An 11,410-nucleotide genomic window follows, 5' to 3' on the forward strand; every position below is an offset into this window, starting at 1 on the left:
GTTGATATATATCGAGTTGATTTTTAATGGCGGGAAATAACTTCCGGTACGGAAGTGTCCCTTGCAGCCCTTGGAATTAGTTGATTAGTCCATGGGTAATACGTTGTCAGATGGTAGCGAGAGCGCGTAGAAAAATACCTTGCTTTGATAAATTTGGCGCAGGTTATCTCAGCATTCACATTTCTCTCAGGTCCCTATCGCAGAAGGTGATTCGTGAGAGGCAAGTATCCAAGTATATTTTGCACAAGTGGGTATGTTGGGTTAACAATTCTCAAATTCTCAAAGAAGCATTTGAAACCATCGTACAGTCATTAAAATGAAGAGCTCAAAAGAGCAAACTTCGATCTGATGATGCATGGAGAAAGAATTTTAAATGTTTTCATTTTTTCTGGAAGGTAGAAAAATGGTATAGAACATGATCTATTGAAAGAAAAATGGGGGCTACTTATTATCAAAGATTTTAAAATCCTCGTTAAGTTATATATAGCAATGACCAACTAGAATTATTCATAGCTATAGATGACTCACTGTGATTTATTCAACGAGAGGAGTCTGGTGTTAAGTGAGTTGTACCGAGTTTCCTTTTGAGCCCGCGATTTTCGTAGACAAGTAGACAGTAAAGTATTGAAAAGATAGTCGAAAGATATGGATTTGGAAGGGAAAATATCTGCTCTTAAGGATTTTGCTTCTTTTGGATCTAGATCGAAAAACGGCTCGTCTTCTTCCGGGAATATTCAAAATGGTCAAAGTTCTAATTCTTCCTCAGCAAATGGTTGGGGAAATTGGTTTGCAAAGGGAGAGAAGGACCCAATTTTACCATCATTGGTAGGCCGTTTATCGAATGGAATTTAATTGTTAGTCTGTGCTGATCTGTTTCAACTTGATACTACTGTTTGAAAAAGGTTGTAATAGTAAAGTAATTGTTATTATTGCAGTTAACATATAGAAAGAGAGGCTGTTGTTTCTCCCTCTATTCTCTTGCACATGATAACTAACAAGTTAGATTCTGAATAATCAAACTTTTGCTGCTTGATTTTGTTGCTATGTAAGTGTGAATGTAGTGTATGTATGTTGTAATGTAGTGTATGCAGATCTAGTTTTCCCCTTGGCTAAATTAATTTATTATGCTTCCATTTACCAGAAAGCTCTTGACTTGCCACTTTGGTCAGCACTCACATATGAATTTTATTTCATTACGGCTTAATATTCTAAATTTTTACTATTTTCATTACTTTACCTTATAAAATGTATGTAAATGCCCTTTATAGTGTAAGTAAAGAATTGAATTGAAATGCTAGGGGTGGTGAATTGTCCTTCAAAAACTCTGGATCTCACAAGATTTTAGTCAAATTTTATGGTTCTCGCAGACTTGTTTTTTAGCAATTATGCGAGTCTCCAGGGGCAGATCCAGGACCTTTCTAAGGAGGGGTGCACCACGTAGGATGACGAGGCAAACAAAATTTAAAAGCGCGTACGAAGAAGGCTTAATCTCGGGGGGGGGGGGTGCGTACCCCCTGCACCCTACCCTTAGATCTGTCCCTGGTCTCACACATAACTTTTAAATTTAAGTATTTAAACTTGAAGGGTACTTTGTAAGACTGCTGTAAAAGCTCATTCTCAACCCTATAGCTCTCTCTGGGGCTTGAATTTAATTAGTGGATATAGTAGGCTTGAGCAAGTCACAACTGTCCACACTCTAGCATAATGCTTTCTGCAGGTTTCAGCTTGTAGTGCCATTTAAAGTTAGGCTTTGCCCTTTTACTGACTTGTCTATTCCAGTTTAGGGTTTACCACTGGGGAGATAGGTTAGGCTTTGGTCACGCAATGGAAATTCTTCTGTAATGCGATCATGGAGGGATGATCCCTCCTTTATGCCATTTATTAATATGTGGTTACAATGAATGGCAAAAAAATTTTTCTGTTAGTTCAACTGCTATCAACTGATGATTGATTTTGACTGATATTGATTGTAGCTGTTGATTTTTGATATGATTTATACAATGTACAATGTACAATGTACAATGTACAATGTACATGTATCAAGTGACTACTTCTGGATATACACCAGTGTTTTCGCCAGAGCGTGCCATTACGGGAATCCCGCGCTGCAATCAGAGATGGCTCCCAGAAAAACTAGAAAAGGGCCAGTTTGGCCCTTTCCTTTTACAAGAGCTCAGGCTTAACACAGGCATAGTATTTTAAAAGCCATCCCAGGGCTCGAAATTGTGACCGATACGGTCGCCAATGCAACTAAAATTTCATCCTTGGCGACCAAAAACTTCCAAATGGCTGGCCATGTTTGAAATTGCCCCATAATGCAATGCAAACCCTTGATCATTGACTATGTCATGTATACCTAAGGACTGTTCTCTGGTAATGTACGGATCCTTTATACTAGTATCTGATTCAAAAGAAACTTTATTGAGTTGAAACACTTCAAAAAGCACTTATTAAATTTTATCACAGATCCTAATAAACTGCTTTATTTTCCTTGGTACCCTGATGCATTTTTTCCTTCTGTAGCTTTCAATTTATTGGCCCCTTTCCTAGAGAAATTGCCCCCTAAAAAAGGTCTTCAGGGGCCACTTAGACCCTCAAGTAAAATTTTCTGGCTGAAACACTGTACACACTCATACCCCAAAGCACGTAAATTTGATCGTCTATGTTGGTGATACTTGTATGTACAACTTTATTTAATTTGACTTATTTCATTATTTCGTTTATTTTTTTGCAGTCTCGAACTCAGAGAATCATGGGATTCTTTCTTTTCCTCTTGTTGGGAATTTTCTGTTTTGTAATGGTAAGTTTTAAACATATTAATAGGCTCTTGAATCAGTCTATCAGCTGACTGTTGGCCATCGGTTACTGACTGGCTTAACTGACAAGTTACTGCCAGTTGGGCAACAGATGGTTGGCAAATGTGAAAATGAAAGAAAGTTGTTTTTATCTTTAGACTATGTTAAACAGTCAATACGTCAACAACCAAAGGCAGGGTTCTCCCGAAAGTTTGAAGTAGAGGGAGAATAACTTTGAGTAGGCGGTGGACAATGCCAGTAAAAAGACGTAGAGTGGTTTTATCAGGGTGACATGGAGGAGGGGGCCCACCTATTATTAGGGGTCCAGGAGCCTCTCCAGAAAATTTTGAAATTGGGGTTCTAAAAAGATTCTAGATTGAGGTTTGACATTTATTTTGTTAAAAGACAAGTTTTATGTGGCTTTAACACTGACAGTGCTAAAGGTGGAATTCATTGAATCTGATGAAGCTTGTCATTGGTAACTGTTGCAAGTGCAAGCCTGTAATACTTTGTGAAGTTTCCTGTGGATTTAAACTCAGAATTTCTTCTGATTAAGCGTGCGGACCATCATCGACTTTTTGAATTTGGGTGTTCGTTCATGATTTCAAAAGTGATAAAATTAATACATTCAAACTTAAACTTGACATATTTCGGAAAAGTTTCGCTTTATAATATTATTGAAGGCTTTCATGCAAAAAGGGCGTATATAGCATTTTGGGTTGATTTTTATTTTTTGCAGGATCGAGCTAATTTTTGGCAGACTGACTTGTTTTGACATGAAAAGCATTGTCGCATAATTGTTTTAATTGATTTGCGCTTTGTTTTCGAGAAATAACGTATGCAAAAAAACTCAGTTTTTCTGAGTGGCATCTTTTGGAGCGAATCGTTTCAAGGTGGATTTTGCCGTGGTGCAAACTTAAACAGTTACTTTTAGCAGCTTCGACAGCATGGTTTTTTTTAAATACATGTTTTGATTTTTGAAAAAAGTAGAGAAATAGAACGGAAAAAAAAAATCGACTGACCTCGTATTGAACCGGTGCCACAGCAAAACAAACTCGAATCCGGCCCGTTCAGTGCCTTATTCGCTTGCGCTAATGAAGCAGCAGTAAGAGAATTGCGTAATTATATGAATAATAAAACTAGCAGCAAATACCACGCTTTGGTGATTTCATCGTTTAGCAAAACAAAGGTTTCTTGTCTTTTTTGCTCAACAAAAGATCTCCAAAAGATACCCTTGGAAAACTGAGTTTTTTTTGCATACATTATTTCTTGAAAACGAAGCGCAAATCAACAAAAACAATTATGCAACAATGCTTTTCATGTCAAACAAGTCAGTCTGCGAAAAATTAGCTCAATCCTGCAAAAAATAAAAATCGACCCAAAATGCTCTATACGCCCTTTCTGCATGAAAGCCTTCAGTTAAGCCTTGAAAAAGTGCATGTATTAATTCATACTTCCCTGTTTCGACAAGCTCACCAGTTTTATCTCACTCTCAAATTTTACACAAACATCTTATGGCTTCCAAGTTTAAAGATTGTGTAAGATCTTGCAAAGTTTGTTTCTTTTGTTGAAAGAATCTTCTTTTATTATTTTTTTTTTTCAAATACATTGCAGTTATTTGCTCTTGAAAATCCTCCATGTGTGAGCCAAACACTGGGTTGTATGTTGTTGTTTTAAAGAACTAATTAAATTACGCATACATTCACTGGAGATTAAAGAACTTATTTTTATTTATATTTTTGAAAGAAAACAACTTACCTTCATTTGTGTCATCTCTATTTCTTTTCAATTTGTCCCAGGCACTGAGCAGCGATTGCTGGGTTTTTCGCTTCATTTTCAGAGGAACAAGTGACCTTTAACCCTGGCTGTCAAATATTTCAGTGCTGCCGTCACGGCTCGGTGCCCACATCACATTTTTGTTGGCAATTCTCACAGCCTGAATGATTTCAGATTTCTTTTATCCTACAGCTATAACAATGGTATTTTTTAATCACTACGCATTCGTTGAAAGAAAATTAGACATACATGTATAGTATTTGGTCTTAATTTTATTGATGGATAGGCTCACATTGTTACAAATAAAAATTATTCATAATTTATTTACTTTGAGTAGCCGTCACGCCAAGGACAACTAGACGGTGAATTTCGCCAGTCGCCGGAGCCTACGGAGAACTCTGCAAAGGTCTTTTAAACAACAGATCAAACTTTGCATAGTTACCATCTTAACATTGTGTGGCTCGTTCTACCAAGCAAGATCTTCAAATTATTTTAAACTGATCTAACTAGACTGTCAAATTACTTCTTATATTACAGATCACCTCAAAATCTTTTGAACAAAACAGTTGAACCCTATTAATACATAAATGGTCACCAACGGGCCATACTAACGGGGTTGGGTCCAATTTCCTGACTGGTCAAAATTGAGTGGCGTCTTAATAGAATGACATATCAAAATTGCACTTCTAAACAACTGTTCTTAACAAGCATCTGGAATGCAGATATAATTTTTAAAAAAATTGAAACGTCAGTCAGAACATAACTGGTTTAAGTGGCAGTATAAACAGAGGGAAATTATAAAGAATTGTACAGGTTGGGATTTCAGAATGTGGCTATGGGCCAAATTAATGGGGTGGCTACATTAATGAGGTTTTCTCACAAGAAAATGTAGGGGCATGTTGCCGGGACAAAAAAAGGTGGCTGTAATAACAAGGTGACTGTAATAATGGGGTGATCTTAAGGTGGGGTTCCACTGCAAAAGATATTTACTTAGCAGTAAAAGTGTGAAATTATCACGGTATTATTTCTTTTTAAAAGCTTTCTTTTATGCCATGTATATTTCATGTGTGTGTCATGACTTTGATTAATGACTGGAATTTCTATTTATGATAATATTGATGATGGCTTTTAAAGCTTCCTTTTTTTCCTTCCTCCTAATAAAGTTTTTTCTACATGTAACCTTATCATTCAGCAATAGTCTCTGTACATGCAAAATCAAAATTAAAATTCAAAAGGTACATCTTGCAAAAAAACTGAATCTGTTCAGTTTTACGTTATAACTAGCCACAACTCCAAGGTTTATCATTAAACTTGCTTCTCTACCATAAGAAATACTTTTGCTGGCGACTAAATCTGAAACTTAGGGGCCAGCTAGCCCCAAGGTTTTTTCCTTGAAGTCGAACCCTGTGTAGCAATTACTTTCTACAATGTTTGAGCAGTCTTAAATAAAATATGAATCAAAAGTACCATTGATGTGGGTGAGTATTAGAAGGTTAAACTTAAGATATTTATTCTACAAATTCTATAGTTTAAGAGCAATTACAATAATCAAAAGAAATTCAGTATGTGCAATGAAATGTTTGCCTTTTTTGTTATAAACACTCATCATTAGTGGTTTACCCTAGGCTGGCTTTATTGCACCTGTCATGATACTAAAGGCAAGGAAATTTGTCCTCCTGTACACAATGGGAAGTCTGTTTACAATAGGAAGGTATAGTGATAGTGGTATATTACTTGTATTATAACTCAGTATCAACAGAAGTCATTCAATTCTTTCACTCCTCTTGCCATACATGTAAATTGGAAGAATTAATTAAATGCATAAGATGATTTTTGCTTCATAGTTTTTTGGTAATTGTGAAGAAGAGCTCCCTGAAAAAAGGCAAAAAAAACTGTTGGTCGACAGGTTACCAACAGGCTACCGATAAGCTACCGACAGATCACTGACAGGTCACTGACAGGTTACTGGCAGTTTTCTAAGAGAGAGAGTTTGCTGTAGAGTAGACACAAATGGCAATAGAGTAATAAACCCAATCAAAACAGTTTCAAAATAATACCCAAACCCAAATATAAATTATATTAATACATCTTGTCACTAGCCTACCAATTGATGGTCAGCATAAAAATATTTATCATTAAATACTAAAGGACAAGAACGAGGTAAGTGGTGCATATTACTGACAACTTACCAACACCTTACTGACATCTTACCAACTGTTGGCGGTCTGTCTGACGTCAGTCGGACGTCAGTCGACTGTTGGTCTGTGCTTTGGCCAAGAGACGTCCGACATTCGGGTGACAGATGGGCAACAGTTGGCTGGCAGGTTTTCTCCAGGAGCTGTTCTTCACAATAATTATTACCAGTTTTCCAACATTTTCAAGTTTGATAAAATAATCAAGACAACATTAACATTCAGAGCCCATTGACTTCCAAGGCAGTAACATGTGACAAGAGAGATTTTTGAGCAATGTTTTGCCATTTTGAAAATATTTACAGGGTTGTGGGTAGAATGCCTGAGCACTTGGGACACTTGTGTACAGACTGTTACTCATTATAATTTTGGATGGTGCTCATACGCAAAATGTTAACTTTATCAGCAATTGGAGAAAATAGTTGAACAAAATGTTTTTCAGTTACAGTAACCATAAACACTAGTAGTTAAAGGGGCTCAGTCACAGTTTGCACAATTTGAAAAGTTTAGCCTAAATTTTTCAAATTTGTTGTTTGCAATCCGTGTCAATCTTCGCCATCCTTGGCCATCCTTGTTCCTTTATGGTTTATTATTATCTCTTTGCTGTTTTTCTATCTTAGTAAACTATTATTTTCAGGTTTCCTTCCATTTAAAGGAGATTTTGTACGTGGTCAAAAAAAAAAAAAGACAAAACATTGTGACTGCGCTCCTTTAAGTTGCACCGGTTTGTCAGTGTTTGCATGGTACAATGTGTTTGCCTTGAAATTGAAATTGTTTTTATGTATGCCCATCAAGCTAGCCACTATAACATGGAGAACGAATAAGCAAGTCAAGACAACAGTTACAGAAAACTAATGACAGTCTGATAAACATGTTAATTGATTCTCTGCAGTTCAAATGTATGAGCTTTCATATATTCACTTGAAAAGACGTTGCTTGTTCTGTAGTCTGCTTTCGATCAAATAGGGATTCAACATTGAAACCAAAACTTACTTTCAATTGTTAATAAATCATTTACAGCAACATCTTGGTTACAATGTTATATTCTATGTACAGTGTGTCATGCATGGTCATGTGACTGTAATTAGCCAATACATGTAGATGTACTGTTTTATTTTTGGTAAACACAGCATGCTCTTTTCTGTTTTGTTTCAGTTTTTCATTACTTTGGGGTCCTGTGAATCATGTCAAACATTTGTGCTCACTTGAAAGACTTCCTTTCACTGCTGCTTACTTTGGATCAATGTTTGCTACACTTTACATGGCTATGATTGTAAGCATAGCTAAATTTAGAATATGACATCTATTATTACATTGTGTTTTAACTAATCGTGAAACAGTTGTCAGCTTTTACATGTAGGTGGTTAATGTAGTGGCCTTAAGGGTTAGTGTGGTGGTCTCTGAATCTACCTGTGCGGGGCTCCAGCCCCAGCTAAAGATATTTTGTTATGTTCTTCTCTTGGGCAAGACACCTCAGATGTATAACTGGGTATCAGCAAAGTTAATGCTGGGGGTAACCCTGTGATTTACTTGTATCCCAACCAGGGGGGAATAGATTGAAATACTCCTAGTCACTTTACGTTTTGGAAACCAGAGATGAGATATCTGATATCTGAAAAGTGGCAAACAATTTTTAAGATAACCAGTTCTGTAATCAAATGCTGAAGTTCTTCACCCAGTAGTTCTTTAAGTTAGAATGTTCAACTTTCATTCATTCTATATGGAGTTTAACAAAGGTACTTTTAAATTTTCTTCCAGGTAAAAAGCACAGTATTAACAGCAGTTTTTGCAGTAGCACAAATCCTTGCTTTAATATGGTGAGTTGTTTTTCACTCAGTGAAATTAGGGGTCTCAGTGGTGAATAAATGAGTATCTTGGGCATTCCATAATAGGCATTTATAAATATTGGAATATAATATGGAGTACAACGGTTACACATTCATGTAACTAAAATTGTTACTTACGTAGCATGGGCATGGAATATGTGCAGAGGCTTATAAAGCTACATGTACATGTATAGCCTTTTGTACACATTGCGTGCCTATGTTACTAGGTAATGAAAGTTACGTTGTTGCTGAACATAAATTTGAAGACTGCTACATTTGTATGTTTACATGTAATAGCCAATGTAACAAGCAAGTTTTGTATCCTGTCTTTAAAGTCACTGTAATCCTTTCAGAAGGAGGGAAAATTTGTATATGTGCTGTGGTTCAACGTTCAATGTTGGCATTGCTCAATTGATGACCAATCCATAATCAGTCAAATGTCATTGATTGTCACTGATGTACTTCATTGATGCAGACTCCCCTCGTAAATTGTGATTGCAATACATTTTAACCTTTAACTAGGTTTTCACGAGTGCATCTTTGGACATCTGTATGATATTGTTGAATGTTTTGTGTAGATGGTGTTAAGCAGCAATTGGTTTTGTATTGTAACCCAGTTATTTATGAAAGTCTTTCTAAGGTCACACACTGATGGATGGGGGTTGTGACAAATGTTGTTCTTGTTAGTGTATCGAGGTGGTCTGGGTTGTGATGGTGAGAGGTGATTTCTCCAAATCATTATTTACGCTTTGCTCCATTGTATAGTGAACGGTGTTGTGTGCAGGACAGAATGAAGTTGTATTGGTATTGGGATGACATTGTCATTCCTGTCACCAGATGTACTTGTTTTGAGTTATCTGCGAAGGTCATTGTCAAGATTGCATGACTTCAGCTGGACTATCAGTTGCGACCCTTCACGAATCTCTCCAGCAGCTGTTTTAGACATGACAATTTTAGATTTGGTATTTTCCAAGCTGTTCAAGAGAAGAGAGAGGTCTTAGAAAATTCCGTTTCCCTGTGTTTTCCAGGAAAAGTAAAAAGGTCTCTTTTCTTTCCTACTGGAATAGTCATTTGGTGATCTTTTTATACCAAGTAAGGATCAAAGTTGCTGCTTTCCTATTGGTCCTCTCTAAAACAACTGGGTCAATCAGCAAAACAGAACAGGAAAAATGAAAAACACACACACCTAGACACAAGGAAGAAGGAGCAGGGGCTCTTTAGCGCAGATACTGTTCTGACGTTAAAATTTCTTGTTATATTTCTGCTGTATTCTGTAGACGTTTTTTTAAGTAAGGTTAATCGCTGTTGTTAAAGTACATCATAATAAGAGAGACCATAGATGTGTTTTTAAGTAAACGCATTAAACAAATAACCGATGTCAGTGAAATAAAGTGATTGATTACTATTGGAAAATGTGAAATTGGTAAAATGGATAATCAGTGACAATCAATGTTATTTAATTGATCAATTCTCATTCCTATGAGAATACCAAATGGTGCTAAGGGTAAAATTGAACCACAACATTCAGTTCTGCTCAAAGGTGAAACTGCTCGGTAAACTGACGTGTTATAGATTCATACTAGCATTCTAGTAACTGAAGCCTGTTCTCTTTTTCCTTCAAGGTACTTTGTCAGTTATATTCCAGGTGGTACAACAGGCATGAAGTTTTTTACAAAGCTTTTTTCATCTGCTGTCACAAAGACAGTTTCCAGCACCCTTCCTGTTTAACAGTGACCCGTGCCTTGTGCAGTATGCTATCTATGGGGTCTTTGAGATGCTCAGAACTGGTTGATTGGTCTTACTACAAGGACTGTTTCCAGTTCTGTGATGTGGTTGTGGTCTTCATGTATTACATACTGAGAATGTGGGACGGAGGTCTGACAAGTACATTAGTGTGAGACGTTCTGATCAAGCCTCACAATATGGCTGCCTAGGCCACAGGCAACTTTTTCAAACCTTCAGTGCTATGGTTTTGTGACTGCAATGTACTGTATCTGTATGGCAGTACATGGATTAACAATACCATAAATTATGTGGCCATCAAAGGTCTTGGTATTCTGTTTGATACTGAAAGATTCCTAAATTCCTCCGCTTTCTTGACAACACTATGATCCACCATCTGTTGGTATCTGTCTTGTGTGTCAATGGTATCAGTGTGGCCAGTATCAGCTAAGCACTGATTTACAGATAAAATAGAGACAGTACAATAACAACTGCTGTGGGGTGATGTAATGCTAGTCGTCGCAGATAAAATAACAAATGTGTTCAGCAGGCATCATTCAAGCTATATAAATTACTAGAATAATAATAATAATAACATTAAGTATGTAATAATGTTTAAGAGAGTTTTAAGGAGAAAGTGATATTTATTGTATATTTTGAAGTGCCGTGACTATAATACAAAGCACAGGAGAATTCTCTTTCGTGTATAATATATAATGGCATGTAGGAAGGGTGTGACTTTAACAGTTATGGAATCTGGAAGCATTCATATACCGGTACTCCCATTCTTATTTACTGGCCCCAGTTGTTCGAAAGGTGGATAACGTTATCCACCGGATAAATCGATATCCAGTGGATAAGTGTTAACAAAACAAACACTGATATCTGCTGGATAGTGATTTATCCAGTGGATAGCGTTATCCACCTTTCGAACAACCCGGCCCTGACTTTTACAACAAATTATAAGGTCCCTTCTTGTACTTTCAGTGCGACACTCGCTCCAACTTCACAACTCAATTTAGGCTATACAGCGTTTTTATATTTCAACCAAAGGTAACGGGAGTTTTTTGGTGAACAATAAACAATTGATTCTTGCGTT

At 36.7% G+C, this 11,410-nt stretch overlaps 1 protein-coding gene across 1 annotated transcript; it reads left to right on the forward strand.

Moving 5' to 3' along the window:
• The first annotated feature begins 585 nt into the window (after window positions 1-585).
• Window positions 586-11,009, forward strand: LOC110045267 (uncharacterized). Its single transcript, XM_020750861.2, has 6 exons — window positions 586-825; window positions 2,735-2,800; window positions 6,197-6,282; window positions 7,919-8,036; window positions 8,522-8,580; window positions 10,212-11,009. The coding sequence occupies exons 1-6, from the start codon at window positions 646-648 to the stop codon at window positions 10,315-10,317; spliced, it is 615 nt and encodes a 204-aa protein (XP_020606520.1). The 5' UTR covers window positions 586-645; the 3' UTR covers window positions 10,318-11,009.
• Window positions 11,010-11,410: the final 401 nt, after the last annotated feature.

The sequence above is a fragment of the Orbicella faveolata genome, unplaced genomic scaffold (assembly GCF_042242905.1).
Source record: "Orbicella faveolata isolate gen_17 unplaced genomic scaffold, um_ofav_v1 contig_12, whole genome shotgun sequence".
NCBI lineage: Eukaryota > Metazoa > Cnidaria > Anthozoa > Scleractinia > Merulinidae > Orbicella > Orbicella faveolata.

Excerpts from the sequence above, each read along its gene's own strand:
- LOC110045267 (XM_020750861.2), top strand. The coding sequence starts at position 646 with ATGGATTTGGAAGGGAAAATATCTGCTCTTAAGGATTTTGCTTCTTTT. Across the intron at positions 8,037-8,521 it reads CACTTTACATGGCTATGATT|GTAAAAAGCACAGTATTAAC; the intron begins GTAAGCATAGCT and ends ATTTTCTTCCAG. Across the intron at positions 8,581-10,211 it reads CAAATCCTTGCTTTAATATG|GTACTTTGTCAGTTATATTC; the intron begins GTGAGTTGTTTT and ends TTTTCCTTCAAG.